Source organism: Glossina fuscipes, unplaced genomic scaffold, assembly GCF_014805625.2.
Source record: "Glossina fuscipes isolate IAEA_lab_2018 unplaced genomic scaffold, Yale_Gfus_2 27, whole genome shotgun sequence".
NCBI classification, from domain to species: domain Eukaryota; kingdom Metazoa; phylum Arthropoda; class Insecta; order Diptera; family Glossinidae; genus Glossina; species Glossina fuscipes.
In genome coordinates, this window is record NW_023998422.1 from 4819274 (window position 1) to 4835699 (window position 16426).

The following is a 16426-nucleotide window of genomic DNA, read 5'->3' on the forward strand; positions in this document are numbered from 1 at the left end:
GAACAACTTACAAGCACTTGGTTTTCCCACCATGCCTAGGTGTGTTGGGTTTCGTTTTTATACCAAACGTGCACCAGCACTACTCCCTCTTTGCTTCTCCTATAATAGGGAACATCCCTGAAGTGACTGGTCAAAAAAACAAGAGAATATGTTTTGCATTTTCAAACTAAGTCAATTTTTCGTCGCCGCTGACAATACAATGCAAAGGTTTGTTATGCAAGCTTTCAGGTAGCATTCAGTCTTTCGTCTTCGCTTGACACTCAATATATTTATCCCAGGCCATGTGAACTTGCTTTGATATCCTGTAATATTGGTACGAAAATATTATCTTCCAATTTTTTCTCTGTTCTCGGTCACTCTTGGTACTACTTTTAGTCTTGAAGTACTTGAAGTCACCTCTTACATGGTCTAATATATGAGTCATATATAAACCGTAAACATCTATAAGAAAACGCTGACTCTATTTTTTTTTTCTCTTCATCAGATAAGAAAACCAAGATATATCGCACGGTATCGAGGAGGAATTCGATGATTTCAATAACATATGTACAGAGTCATAATAACTATAACAAATATTTAAGAATAGCTTTACAGATCACTAATGCCAATTATTGGCAAACCGGTATTTATATACTTGACATACTTGAGCGCTACATCGAATGAATGAGCCTTGACTCAAGCCAAGTAAATGTTCATTTTTGCTTAAATTAATATAAGTTATGTGTGTGTATAATAAGTAATAAAAAAAAATTCTTTTAAATAAAATTAAATTATCCGAGTAAACGGACAATCGGAAAACGTTTGTTTGATAAAAAGCTGACTATAACAAAAAGCGAAAATTCCCATTGGCAGTGATCTCAACCCTGGCAAAGGCAAATTGATTAATTGCCCAAACCTGAATGAAAGCCCTGTGATATGCACATCAAAGTAATTCATTTACAACAAATACATTGGTTTTCAACTTTATACATTTATTTTTCTATAAATTATTTACGAACATTTCTGCATACGTTCTACATATATATTATATGTGTACATATATTGAATATGCATATATATATTTATATATATATATATATTAATGTGTGTTTGTGTATCCTTGCAAGTTTATATTTGTCAATAAATACAAATACAAGTGCAAAAAAAAAAAACAGCCTAAAAATCTATTTATAAAATGTTTCAAGTTACAAAACATTTTGAGCCATTATTCACGTGTGCGAACGTGTGTAGAGATGGCGAACGTCTGTTAGCCATTAATAACAGTTGTATTCACTGAAGCCGTCAATTTGAAAACACTTTAATCAGATTTGTGATTCGTATTGTTAACATGAGGAACACAGAGAAATTGATTTTCTGGAAATTTGCTTTTTTTCATATCCTTTTTCTATCCATTGCTATGCTAGTTGAACGTATGCTGGTTGCGTCAACTCATTTGTCCAGTACACGAGTAATCACTGAAGAAATGTGCAAATTTTTGTTCAGTTTGAGGCTTAAGTATCTCTGTTCATCCATCTTTTCCTGATAAGGAGATAAAACAGAGCGTTTTCAAGCCAGGTATGGTGTAGTTTCTTCACTCAGCTTACAACATTCAGTTAATCAAATCGATATCGCTAAGAGTTCGTCCTCATTAGGGTGACGGCCCACAGAGGCTAGTTTGACTTCATTTGTTCATTTGTGCCAACATCGCCTGCCGCAAAAGTTCAGCCAAATCTGCTCTAAACAATTCCTTTGGCGGGGTCGATTCACTAAACTAACATTAATGTCTTCTTATATAATCATTTTATATGCATCGCAATACTACTTCATAGCTTCTCCTATCTTCACGTCTGTAGATCTCCGTGTAGGTATCCAAGATGCGTCCTAAAACCAGTAGCGATATTTTTATTTTTCGTTATTGTTAAACAATGAAAACAGATAAAAACTCTTTTGTATGGAGTCCTTGTTCGAACATATTGACATTAAATCACCGTCAGGTTTTAGTTGATATATCCACAGAGGAGTGTGGCTTTTATAAAAAAAAAAAAAAATTATAAAAAATTTTTTTTATGATTTCCCTTTGGTACTGCACAAGTGTCAAATAAAAGAAGACTTTGTTCAAAGTCTTTCAAAAAGGACACAAAAACACACGTTGTAGAGTAAATGAAATAGTGAGCAATGGATTAGTTATAAGTATGTCTTTAGTAACTTGAGGGATCTACGAAATTGCTTCCACCTTGGTTTCCAATAATGGTTATGAAGAGCACCAGCACAAGTGTATGCTTTCTCCTTGCTTGAACGTAGGTCTAAACTGCGTATAAGATAATATGTTTTTTAAAAAATTTGCCTGCAAAAGCATCAATGAGGAGTCAAGAGATTAATCTCTTGTTTGGTGTTAGATTTTCAAATTTTTCTGCAGGTCCAAGATATGCGAAATAATGAGCAATGAATGAGTTATAAGAATAGCCAATTAAAAGCCACGTCCCGTCTTTAAATACCCAACATAACTTCGTTTAATGCATTTATTCATGAAAATTAGGTCCGATCTGAACCATTTTTTTTTCTAACACGCCTCCTTGGCTCGAAATATTTCATTGCACCAAATATCATCAAAACATCCTAAAAGTTGCGATTTGTACAAGAGAATAGGAAAGACGGACGGACAGGAGATCTTAAATCGACCGATATAGTATAAAGTCGATCTAATTCATGTCCATCTGGGTGTTGCAACCTGTACCCAAACTTAATACACCCTTGCAAAAATATAGTGAGATAGGGCATGAGATTTGGAACTAAGAAATATTTTGCCCCTTGGCTTGCGAAGAGCAACATTCCGGTAATACTTTTTGTCCTTCTTTGAACATAGGGCTTAATGAGGGAATAAGATTATTCGCTTCTTACGAGATTTCCCTGTCGTTTGAAGATAGGTCTAAACTACGTATGAGATGATTCGCTTCTTACAAATTTTACCTGTGAAAGCATGGACGGAAGTGTGAATGGTTAAGAAATTAACTTTTTTTCTAGGTTTAGGTTTTCATATTTTCGTGCAAACTGCAAACCGTTACCACACCGAACGAATGGCGATTTTTTTTTGGGACATGAAGTAAAAAGAAATTTACTTTAATTTCAAAATAATTCGTTTATTCCAATCATTTGCTTAAAATCAATCCCAAGAGTAATAATTGTTCACGCTACTGAAAATAACTATAAAAATAACAAATAAAAGCCTAGTAAGCAAAGCAGTAAAATTCATGAATATGTATATGCAACGGAAAAAAATTTTTTAAGTGCCAATGAAACCGTAGTAGAATTGGAAAATAAAAAATAAAAATTTTTAAATTATAAAAATTTTTTCTCTCCTCCGAACTTTTTAATTAATTTATTTATATACCCACGTACACGACTTTGCACATATATATTTTTTGATGAGAGCAATTATAGAAAATGTCGACCAGTAATACAACGATAACGAAAGATGGCGACAGCCTGGCTACGTTGAAGACGCAGTCAAGTAACTCTAAACATCATAAGCAACCATCGTCAAGTCACGACGATAACACATTGCTGCAATCATCGGAATATGATGCTCAAAGTGCTTTCTCCTATGATGAATTTGAAGGAAATTCGCAGCGTTTAGAGATGGCTGCACATTTCTTAAATAAAATTCAAGCGCTTCGTTCCGTTTTGGAAAGTGATATATTGGCTGCGGACGCTAAATGGACGTTGTTTGTCGCCGCGGCTCTAAGCTACCGTTACGACTGCCAGTTGATACCATGTCCATCCCGTTACACGGAAGAACATTCAATTTGCGATATAGATGCTTTAGTTACCGTAATCAACGATACGCCTAAATTACGAGTGGTGTATCAGAACATTGTTGAGAAAAATTTCGATGAACTTGACGCAGATGTTATGGAACTTTTGCATTGGGTATTAGTTGAGTTGAAAGGATTTAATTTACGTTCACTTGATCCGGAGGAAATTAATTCCTTGATACATAGCATTGATGCGAAAGCTCAACTAACTGGACCTGCGTATGCTTTTGAGGTTATATCACCGTCAAGCGTTCATCCGCTCGAAGAGTTGCCTAAGCGTGCTGGTGACAAACCAAATACTTTGGCTTTTTATGGCAATAAATTGGATACGTTTTATAGCGTTATCAACAACGGCTTCCGACTACAAGCGACTCCGAAAAGGATTTTTAAGCTAACCAACGATTTCAATACTAGTCTGCAGTTAAGTCCGCCCTGCCCTGGATGGGGAGCTTCGCAATGCGGTCCAATGATTTCTTGCGCGGCGCTTTGTGAGTTCGCTTATAGCTCGGAATTGGTGCATTTTCACACCAATGAAAATAATAAGAAGAGCGTCAATATTGACGTAATGTCACCAGATCTTTTACGTATACGTTATATATTCTTTATTGCTAGTGCGGGATCTAAGCAAAGACGATCCAGGCGAGGTTTCTTTTGTTGGGTGCGACGCCATAAGTACTCCTTATCATTAGCTACCTATGTGCTGCTAATGGTGTCGATCGGCATTGCCAACAGCAGCAGCGGCCATGCTATAAAGGATTTTCTCGCTAAGAAATTGAACAGCGTGTTGGATTTTTGTAAGCACGCAACTATGATTGAATCCTAACCGGCCGGTAGAGTGGAGAATAAACAGCGATGTGCAGTAATTAGAACTATATACCTGTGTGTGTGTGTGTGCGCTCTAAGCAGTGGTTGGGCATAAAATAAATTTGAAATAGAAATACTTAACATAATTGAAAATGACTTTGCGTCTGCGCTATCTAATGAATGAAACGATAAGAAAACGAAAACAAAAAAGTTAAAAAAAAAAAATAATTTCATTGTTTTGCAAATCTCGAATGTGACTTTGGATGAATTGTGTTTCCAAACTTTTCAATGTCTCATAAGGATTTGTTATTTTTTTTCAGATGGGATTGCCATCCAACAATATTTCATGTATTTACTTAAGGGCTTGTGGGATGTTGTTGCAACCGAGTGATCCATCTTTTTAAGTTATCGAGTGTAGCTGCGAACAATAAATTAACAGGATCGTTGCAATTTTTAAAAAACCAAATCATAAAAGATTTTAATAAAAACCAAGGCAAAACGGAAAACAAAAGAAGAACAAAAAGAAAAAAAAGAAGCAAAGCACATAATCGCCTTGGAGCGAACTTTAAACACCTAACAACCTCCATTAAAAACATTTGTAGAAATCTGTCGTTTTCTTTCTATCTCCGGATATTGTCAGTTAGAAGCTGTTGGGATGATTTTTGCTTTGAAAGAGGAGCCACAAAATCGGGAATAGCTTAGGGCTTTCAATATTCCTTCAGTCTGACCGGCACTTTGTGGGTGTTTCCCTGCACGTGCAAACACGAAGGAAGGCAAATTGGTGGAGTGAGCATGCTTGACTTAAAAGCGGGAGCATCAGAGCTAGCGGCTTTTTTCTATTTGTATCATTTGGCCGCTTAGGGGAAGCTTGCAGTATATGAAAGATTTGTCTTGTTTTCTATCTTCATCCATTCAATTTAGTCAACGTTTATTCCATGTTGGCCGTTCGGATTAACGTCATGTTTTGCACTTTTTGCGTACTGAAGAGTATATTTAGTATATCTTCTCTTTTACGGACGAGTACTTACATCTACAGCGCCCCAAAAGCATGTCAATTATAGTTTAGAAAATGTGAAATCTTTGACAAATGTGTTTCTCTTCACCGAATTTATCTTAAAAAGGATTTATCAACAGGATTTATCAAGTGCGTGCGTCCCTCGTAGAAGGGCTTCAGATAGACCCATCTGTTATTATGCTGATCGATTCCGAAAATGATTCTAAATCTGTGCATGTATTCAAGCTGTGGATTAAAATTTTCGAGCTATTGTGTGATCACATCTGATACAGCGCCCGGATTTGCCCAAAGGATGAATAATATTGAAAATCGATCTGATCGGATTATTTTTTCGAACGCTTCCAATTGCCAAAATTTCTTGAAAAAAAAGTCGCTTAGTAACAGTGTTTCGGCTTTGTAAATTAATTTGTTGAACCTCTTGTCATACAACCCTACTACGGAAACCGCATCTGCATATTGAAAAGGTCTAATTTTCAATACTTTTTGATGAAAATTTGTTCACAGGGATAATTTGACATAAAAATAAAAATTAACTTTACCGAATTTGGACCGCGGAGGTCTTATAAGCAATCTAATGAAAAAGGCTTTGGATGCCAAATGATGCTAATTTTTAATATTTTGTGAAGAAAATTGTTCCATAGTGACACATAGGATCACATGGGTCTATTTCTTAGTCACCATTAGTCGCCATGAAAGCCAACTTTTTATGACGGCAAAGTCTAGTTAGTGGTTGTTGTGACGGAAGCGGCTAGTAAATGATGAGATTCGTGATAAGTAAATTAAGTTTGCTAAATTTAGGTAACGTTAACGCTTGATGATCCTCCAATAAGAGAGCGTTCTGCGAGGCGGAGGTGTGTAGAGTATCTAATGGTTGGCTTTGCCCGCTTCTAACATTCTTACTTGCTCTTTTTTTCCTTTTTTTGGAGAGAGGGTAATGGTTTTTAAGCGCCATAAGTAGTGAAGCGTTGGGACATAGTGATAATCGAAATTTTGATATTTCTGCTATCAAAATCTGGTAGTAAGCACAATCAGGGGTAAATCTTGTAGCAGCAGCTCAAAAGGCAGGGCAAGGCTACTCATTGGATTCACTTCTCTGAGAAACTGTCATCTCAAGCAGATGTTAATTGAAAAATGTGAAAATTAAATTCAAACGTTGAAAATATTTATTTATATATGTATATATAAATATGTTTTTTTTTTTTTGCTAGTTTTTTATATAAGTTTATCAGCGATAAAGTGATGAATGATTTCCAGCACAGCATGAACGCTAATAGCAGCAATTGTCGTTCTTCTTTTCTTCTCATCGCATACCCCGGGAGTTGTTTCACTTTATGTCCTGTTCTACAGCGTGTGTGTGTGGCCGTGTGTGCTGTTATGCGCCATTTTAAAGCACCCCAAGGCTATGTAATTTCGATATGTAATAAAATTTCAATTAGAACAAATGTTTGCATTTTTCTGTCTAGATGCCAGAGAGCAATATTAGTCATGTTATTTTTCAAACGTTACCGCAAAAATGTGCGAAACTCCATTTTCGGTTTTTCTTTATTCGTTGATCAAGCACATAAATAACAATTTAACGATTTGACATTAAAGCACGTATAAAAGTACCATCCAAAGGAGTATTTATATCAACGCATTTTTTATGGTTGCTTTCATTTTTTCCCCTCTTTTTGGCAACTTTTGGCTCTGATATGTAGCCTTCATCTCAACCGTTAAACGGATAAACGTGTGCACATGTCCAGTACAGAAGTTCTCAAACGTTTCATTTAAAATATATTTAACTCATCGTTCAGCTCCTCTATTCATACACAGTGAAGTGAAAAATTTATCTGCAGATAGTGTTGCTAATAGTTTCAGTTTTGGAAGGTTGGAAAGAAAGTAATTGAAAGGCCAAATGCACAAAAGACCCTAGGACGTTTAAATGAATGATTATCATATCTTCTTTACTTTGAGTACAGTCTCCATCGCGGCAATCACAACCACCACGATACTGCTCGAAAAAGCATAAACAGCAGTCAAGCAAGAGGGCATTTTTGTGGTAAAGTGATGGGAAGTGCATCGTACTCGTTACGAGCAATATCTGTTTGAATGACCTGACCCTCATGGACTCGCACAATTTCTTGACTTTTCATCTAATGACTTACTCGAACTCTATACAGATTTTGTAGAGATTTTTCTGCACATAGACGAAGTGGCTCCGGCCGTCAGACCTACCATATTTCCCGGCAGGCCATTAAGCACACTGTCCATCCCTCTGGTATTATGCTGTACCATCACAACTAAGCAATATGGGCCTAATAGAGAATTATATGCAAGAAGAAAACTGTTCTCCTTCTAAAAGGAAAAAAGAACTTTGTCTGATATTTCGCTTAAGCCTCCAAGATAAAACCCCTACGCCAGGCTAAAGATGGTAGACCTTAAACTGTTTCTTGCCGATCAATGAACTGAAAAAGTATATTGCGAGCAGTCACATATGTAGGAGACATCGCGAAAAGCTTAAAGTTTACTTAGTTTCATCCTTTCATTTAAAGTACAGCAGACTCTCTCTATAAATCCGTGTGATACAAATCACTTAGATTACACAAATACATGGCCATTTAAAGTCCAAGTCAATTAACTCTTCTTATTTTAAAATTACCATCGGCTACAAATTTGGCATAAAGATTGGAAGCTCTTCCCATTTCAAACAGGCAGCCTCTCTTATTAACAATATTATTGAGTAATAAGTAAAAAGACTATAGTGGGCCGCCCGCCATAAAGCGCTCCACACCATACAGCACCCTGCAGTTATTCATATATAACATAATAATTTCAAAATGTAATGTTATATGGGAAGTGGTCGAAAAAGTGATCCGATCCGAACCATTTTCAATAACGTCCTTCCTTGGGTCAAAATACGCCGGTGTACCAACTTTTATCAAAATTCACAAAAATTGCAGTTAAACAAGTCAGATGGGCGGACAACCCAGACTCTGTCACCTTCGGAATCGATCGGTTCCGAGTGTTGCGTACATAGGCACAATTCAGCTTCGATTCGTAATTGAATAACAGTTTTTCGCAAATTATGAAACGAGCTGGCCACAGAGATGAGCATCAAAGCACAGAGATTCATCTTATGGGCATAATGCTGGAATCACGTTAAAAATCAGTAGATAGGCTTTTCCGCAGTTAATGTAAGCAAGATCTGAATGAAATATGAATACATATTAGAAGTTTTCCTAATGAGGTAATTAATTTTACTGCTTCTCAATTTTGGTTATACTACTCAAGAGGAGGTGTATATCCGATCCGCATTTAGTTTATACGTACTTGAAGCTGTTGTCTTCCCCTGCTATTCCACAATTAGGAATCATTCAAACGAAAATCATTCAAACAATGAAAGGGAAGGCCAAACTTGTTAGTAATACGTTTCAGTTGATTTCCTAACCTCACTTTCTGACTTTGAAAAATGTGCAAATTTTCCATTTCTACGTTTTCATCTTTACTTGTAATTTATCGCCTTCTCTGCGCATGCATGTCAAGACTTTTTGATATGTCTAAGCAGTTCAGGTTAAATATATTGATAAATAGTCCTCTGTCTCACATACGCAAGAATGCAATCCTGCAAACTCATACATGTCTAGGCTTTCTTGCCCAACCATCCACACCTTGAAGTACGTTTAGGTTAAAGCCGGATATGGCATAACAGTCACAAAGCAATAAAACACGCTTTATTATACTCCATACATACATACATACATACATATTATGTTGCATACAGATTAACAAACTTACAAAACCTAAAACGTATAACACATAAATATAAAAAATTTATGAAATTTTTGAAGATTTTGTTTGAAGAGAATAAAATTTTGAAAGCATACCGCCAGAGTGATGATTGAGGAAAGTTTCACAAAATTTTGAGGAACTAAAATATTTGTTAAATAAATATGTAATTATGCTCTAAACTAGCCTTGTATTATATCGAGTGTATTGAAAAGGTGATTTTAAATCGATCTGAGTTTGTCTGTCCATCTGTCCGTTTTGTTTTCTTGTGATCAATCTAAATAATATCTTATTTTGAAAAGTCGTCACGTGAATAGCTTTATTAAACAAACTAATGTAGGGTATTTAATGGTGAGTTATGTTCTACTACAGTGTGTTTTTGCTTATTTTAATTACATTTTTAGCATATATACATTTCCTTTTTTTACACGAAAGATTGTCAAGCATAAACCATTCATATCTCTTATAACGACATCTTCACGCAACTCAAAGAAAAATTTATTCAGCCCAATAATCTAAAGGTGATATATAAAATGGAAAAATTTTATTACTCAATAATTGCCTATCGAAAAGTGACTGCATATCCCTAAGAACACAAACAATTCTTAAAACTTGTTTTTGCTTTGTTCAATCATTTGCTTCATTTGTTGTTATAAATTTGCTTAAAGGTCAGAGACTGTTTAAAATTTAAATAAAAAAGTTTTTTTATTTTTATTTTCCTTTTATATAAAAGAACACTTATTGTACATAATAATATATGAATAGAAATTGCTTTTGTTAAACATTGAACCTTTTTTACAGCAACAGTTACAGTTGCCTTTGTTAGTTTTTCCATTTGCCAGCACTTATTGTGGCTCTTTGACTTTATAGCCGGAATTCGACTTTTAATGGCGTTTGCTTGTGTATGCGAAACTTCTCTTCAGAAAGTTCCCAAAAAGAAATACGACTTCAATGAATCCACCATTTTCATAACATAAATGTCATTATTATGTAGTGTGAAAATCAAGTGGCGCAATGGCAACGAGTCCTGTGCACGAAAGAAAAAAGAAAGATATATTTTAACGTTACGTTATTTTAAAGCAAAAAATTTAGAAATTTTACAAAGCGATAACTCATGCAGATTTTATGCCCATCACCGAAAAGTTTGCCAACTTTTATTTCTTATGTAATGCCTAAAAATAGGCTTTAAAATTCTTAAAAATGATATTTCTAGCCGTTTTCAAAAAAATCGAGGAAACCCGTCTTACTTTACTTGTATTCATATTGCAATGCAAATTTTTTATATCCCGCACTACTTATTGTACAACAATCCGTTACGTTTGCAGGAATGTACGTAACACCCAGAAGAATTTGAGATATACCAGACCTACTTCTTATAACAGCGATCGATTCAGAATTATATCTAAGTCATTTTCCCAATCTACTTAAGCTTGTCTGTCCGCCTGTCTGCCTCGCTTTCTCATGTTCAATCCGCAGATCGCAATTTTTAAGATTTTTCTATGAAGTCTGATATGCTGATGGAACTTGGCCTAGCGATGAATGATAATGAAAATGCTTCAGATCGTAACGCCCAATTTTCAAAAGTTGATATATGCATATCTGTAGGTAGAGTAGAGTATTTAATGGTACATCGTAGGTCACCATAGTACTTTTACTTGTCCCCTCACTATATTTAGGCTACAGCACTCTATCTAAGTCTATCAGATAGTTCTCTTGCACCCCTTTTACTTGGATAATCGACTCGAAATGCAGATGCAGGCATGTAAGGACCTTTGAGCTTTGTTGATGTACCAGGATGCGCTGAGGTCAAAAAATTTAAATTTGATTAACAATACATAAGTAATCAGAGGGCATATCTTCGATGTACATCATTTTAATATATAAAAGTTGCAAAAAGAAATTCTCTCTCATACGTAAACGTAAGCACCCGACAAGGTAAGAATGGCGACTGCCAAGCCTGTGTTCGAGGGTTCAAATCGCAACGCGGTAGAGTTTACTTTGATCGTAATTATAGTGACTGCTCAGCAAAGGCACACCTGCAAGACTTCGGCCGTTGCCCTGTCTCTTTCCTCACGGATAGCAGACATTCCCTAAGGGCAGGTCTTATAATAAAAAAAAATGTATATATATCTGTCAGTCGGTTTATCTATCTGCCGGACGAATCTCTGCCTATAATGGCGAATGCCTCAATCGATCCAAGCTTTGAACTGTATAGTCTTGATGCCTTTTTCAATACCTTAGAAAGGCTGCACACCTTCACGTTATATGATTGATGCGATGAGTACAATAAATAACGATCTGGACTTTTACTAGCTATCAAAAATTGAAATGTGCCGCCGACAGCTCTCGATATGTTCGGGGAATTAGGGACGAAATTTGTTGTACAAATAAACCATATGCTCCAAAATTTTGCTTATTTCTCAACTTCGAACAACATACAACCACGGAGGAGCAAAAAAAAAAAAAAAAAAAACAAGAAAAATCGTAAGCATTCCTCCTATCGAATAATCTATAGATATGTAGATAAGGTTTCTGTGCTACTCACTTGCATATTTTCTAATATTTTTGCAAACGCAGGGCTGCCAATGTCATCGAATAGTTTTGAAAATTCTTCATTTGTTTCGAGTTTATCGAAGAACGTTGCTAAAATTTGATCTTGCGGCAATGCTTCCAAAATGCTATCGAATAAGCCATGTAATCCGTTAAAATGCTCTTCAATGGTTGTTGTTGTTAATGCATCTCCCGTTGTACTTGAGTCCGCAAATATTAAGGAAGTTTCGGTCGCGGTTATTGTACCGTTTGTTTCATTAACTTTCAATGTCATTAAAGAGCTCAATTTTTGTTCAAATTCAACAACATCTGCGATAGAAAAAACGTCAATGAGAAATATTTGAATTTTCCTTTTTTTACGCGTCAATATTTGCACAAAACGCGTTGTTATATAGATATTATTAAATTGATATATGTATATGTATAATTCTACATGTAGTTAAAATTGGATAAATACAGCTGTGAAAAAACGCAGTCAAGATATTTTCAAATTTGAATGGGTCTTTTTAGCCAAGCGAACCAACTAAGCGAACAGCGTATGAAACACATAATTGGTTTACAATATTTTGAGTTTGAAAATGAAAAGTTTGCTCAAAGCAAAGATTAATTCTTCTCATAGCAATTGAAATTTACTGCAGTTGAAAAAAAAGAACTAAAAAAAATCTTTTGGTTTTCTCAACAATGGTTTTTTCGCCTAGTCTTCTAATTTCACTAAAAGGAATAGTTTTTGCCTCTCTCAGTTAATCTAGCCATAGCTATGAGCTTTTTCCACCTGTTATTGTTTTTTTATGACTTGAGAATTCAGCGCATGTTTGCTGGCGTGCAAACGTCATTCCACAAAATATTTAAGCAGCCTCTTCAAAGATTACGGGGGAAGCTCGCTCTCACATAGCGCTTAGGCCAATGAAATGTTTGCCCACACTTAGAATGATTTGTGTGTAACTCCCCTTCCACCGTTATCGCATAAATGGCTTAAATGGTATGCGATGGTGGAAATAGGTAGGTGCAGACTTCATCCGAAAGAGGTTGGGATTTTCTCAAAATAAACCCCACCAAGACGTCTGTCGATTTATCTCCGCATTGTAAAGTTGTTTTCGGGTGAAAATGTCCGTTCATGGGGCAGATTCTCGCCCTTTTGGGGGGAATTTCAATATGAAGTAATGTGCGGCTGAGGGTCGTCGAATGCTTTCAAATACTTATTGCGAGACCGCTATTAGCAAGACAATGTGTGGAGATTAACCAAACATGAATAGCCGAGCAGGTAAAAAACACGAGTACGAAATCTGTATTCGCGAGTTTAAATCTCCACGCAGCACAGCTTACCGTCACCGTATTACACGAATAGAGGGTAGTGATTGGCCAACTAATGAAAAAAAAATAAAAATATTTGCAGGTTAAGGGTCATAATCTGCATTTGGCGAGGTTAGCTCGGTGCGGTGTATTATGAGCTATCAACACCGGCTGAAGCAATCACTGACAATCGAAGGCAATTAAAGTTGAGCATTGAACGACCGGTATTCGTCAGGAGAGACGACAAAGTGATTTTAAAGGATGACGATACCTTGGACTTTGAAGCGGGGAATCTTGCTCCAAACGCCGTTTTCTCTAGACACTGCTCCCTCCAGCCGTTACTTCTGTTGATCAATGGCATGCGGCTGTACTGACCAGCATTCACTTTCATATGAAGCAAATTTTTCGACTTCAGATCCTTACGCTGCCCGAAAGATGGGAAAAAGTAGTGATCAACGATGGACAAGGTTTTGAACAGTAAACGTATGATCAGTTTTTTTTTGCAATAAAATCCCGAATGGCAAAAAAGACTTTGCGTAAACAAAGTTATACACGTAATGGGAGGCGGTCGTGGTCACCAAGAAGTAAGAAAGGAAAATAAGCTATAGAGAGCGGCTGCTAAAATAGTCGTTGCCTGTGCCTAATCGGTAACTGTTGTACCTGTACTGACTGGCGTAATACTTCTTACAGCCACGACCAAGCGTGCTCTACGTTAGATAAATCGGACACTAAGTCGGTAAGCGTTATGCTTTTGCTGATTGGCATAACAATCAAAAAAGCTACGCCCTATTTGGTTCTAGGTTAGATAAATTGTACATATATATACACATACATGTATATGTTTATATATACACATATATGTATGCATGTGTATACATACATTCTTCCGATTTATCTGACCTATAGAATAACTGATCGTAGTTATAAGGAGTGTTATGCCAGTCAGTAAAGGCCTAACACTTATCGAACATATATTGTATTATTTTATGAACTTGACTTCAATGTCATATTTCGTCGGCAATTATCTCGTGCATCTTTTCAACTTTTTAAAATTCATATTTTCAGGTAAAATTGTTTCTGTCCAAAAATTACCAGTAACGACATCGTGATTAGTTATTAGTTCATTATTGTGATTCCGATAGGATGGTGGTGATGCATCATCTATCTTGTTGGTGAGATTTGCGATGGCATTAACGAATTTGACTAGATCCAAACCGCTATTATTTAAATAGCGTAAAAATGCTGACATTTCCGGCACAGCAATAATATGCTCTTTGAGTCGGGCAAACTCTGAGCTAGACATAAAACTGTAGGCACGCTTCACTTCCGGATCATTGTGATAGTAATAGCGTATAATGTTTTGTACCCGCTGAGCGGGTATTAAAGCCAAAAAGTCACTTAAATCAAGGGGTGTAATAATTGGGGCGTTTGCATTGTCATTAGAGTTCATTGTCGTCGTCATCGTCATCGTCATCGTCATATCAAATGCTTTAGTAGATAATTCAATTTTATGCGGTCGACCATCAACAACATCAATTGCGACATTATCATCAACTTTAGTACTATTGCTTGGCAATGTAACGGATGCAGTTGTTAATGAATCCCTCTCTAAAACGGATGTTGCTAATGTTGATGCTAATGACGATGATGACGATGATGACGATGATGGTGATGGTGATGGTGATGGTCGTAGAGTTGGTGACGTTGATGTTAACAAATCAATTTGTTGAAAAACTTTAGAAGATTTTCTATTCGATTGTCGTTGGTCTAACTTAAAAGTGGACGAATAGATGGCAAAAATCAAATCATCGCCATTGTTTTGCATAAAGTCAGAATGCCCATGAAAATCGTTTATGCTTGCATCATTATTACTGACATCATTATTATTATTATTACTGTTGTTGTTATTGTTGTTGTTATTATTACTATTATTATCGATGCTATGCGCATTAGCATTAGTTGCTGGTAATGAAGCAAGTGTTTTACTTTGATACTGACGTTGTTGTTGTTGTCGTTGTGTATTCAATGCATTTTCTAAAATTCGAGTGAAATTTTCATTTTCAGTTGTTTGGCTAAAATGCACATTTTCCGCTTTGGTTATAATTTCGGCAACGCCTACGTTCCTTCTATAGTCATATACTGTAGCGTTACTTTTATCGTTAAATTTTAAAGTTGCAATTTTGTTATTATTGTTTTTGTTGTTGTTTTCGGTAACACTTTGGGGATACGTGGCAATAGTTTGACACCAACTGCCTAACAAAATACATAACACAAAATAAGTAAATTCACGATTTTCCCGCATTTTATGATGACGATTTGAGTCGCGTTGTTGACGGAAAATGAAACATTCAGTTTTCACAAACTCACACACACACGCACAACTTATAGATCGCGTTATAAGTACTAGAATATGCTTAATTAAATTTTCATCAAATAAATTTTGAAATATCATTACGACTATATATAGATTCGATTTCGTTTCGCATACATTTCCGTTAAATTGAATTTAAATTTAAAACATTTTTATATAATTTTCATTAAAACAAAAAATAAATAAACTCAATAAACAAATAAATAAAGAAAAAATCTCTCTCAATTTATCTACAATTCCGCGCGGCATACAGCACTCGTCTGCTAACTAACTGAATGAACTGGAATGGACGCAATGATTGAAAATGTAGCTAAATTTCAATTTATTTTAATGATGTTGTCGACGTTTGAAAAAAAAAAAAAACTACTAGTGCACACAAACCATTGGTTTCTTCTTCTCTCCCGTTTTTTTTTTTCTTTTTTTTCTCAACACATCATGCTTAATTGAATTATGTCTATTATGTAGTCCAAAGCAGCATCGCCACCAAAGCGGCCACAAGCGTTCAATTCTATATCGAAAATTGCATTTATGACGGTTTGATTGTAGAAATTTTCAAATTTTCTAATATTTACATAAAAATAATAGTTTTCAACGAAATTGAAATGTTCGATTAGTTAGTTGCATAAGCTGCATACTGTTTGGGTGTGAAACCTCTCAGCACTTCTTTTTGCTCTTTATCCTTTAAAAATTTAATGCAAAATTTTCATTGAATTTTACAATGGAGGCAAAGAAGCCCTTTTCATAAGTAAAGCCAATGTGACAAAATGCTAAGACTGAAGGGCTATACATATATATAAAGAAGTTTAGACTTGGGGCCTCTTTCCTCTTCTTCAATTTCGA

At 35.6% G+C, this 16426-nt stretch overlaps 2 protein-coding genes across 2 annotated transcripts; one reads left to right on the forward strand and one right to left on the reverse strand.

Annotated features, from left to right (window-relative positions):
• The first annotated feature begins 3420 nt into the window (after positions 1-3420).
• On the forward strand, positions 3421-4614 carry LOC119635811 (protein mono-ADP-ribosyltransferase PARP16). The gene has a single exon (XM_038030816.1). The coding sequence runs from the start codon at positions 3421-3423 to the stop codon at positions 4612-4614; it is 1194 nt and encodes a 397-aa protein (XP_037886744.1).
• A 5520-nt stretch (positions 4615-10134) lies between these two features.
• On the reverse strand, positions 10135-15867 carry LOC119636087 (myb-like protein A). The gene is made up of 3 exons (XM_038031216.1): positions 14308-15867; positions 11921-12234; positions 10135-10402 (listed from the first exon to the last, which is right to left on the reverse strand). Exons 1-3 carry the CDS (start codon positions 15665-15667, stop codon positions 10295-10297), a joined length of 1782 nt encoding a protein of 593 aa, XP_037887144.1. The 5' UTR covers positions 15668-15867; the 3' UTR covers positions 10135-10294.
• Positions 15868-16426: the final 559 nt, after the last annotated feature.

Excerpts from the sequence above, each read along its gene's own strand:
- LOC119636087 (XM_038031216.1), bottom strand. The coding sequence starts at position 15,667 with ATGATATTTCAAAATTTATTTGATGAAAATTTAATTAAGCATATTCTA. Across the intron at positions 12,235-14,307 it reads TAATCACGATGTCGTTACTG|ATGTTGTTGAATTTGAACAA; the intron begins GTAATTTTTGGA and ends TTTCTATCGCAG. Across the intron at positions 10,403-11,920 it reads AAATATTAGAAAATATGCAA|GACTCGTTGCCATTGCGCCA; the intron begins GTGAGTAGCACA and ends TTTCGTGCACAG.
- LOC119635811 (XM_038030816.1), top strand. The coding sequence starts at position 3,421 with ATGTCGACCAGTAATACAACGATAACGAAAGATGGCGACAGCCTGGCT.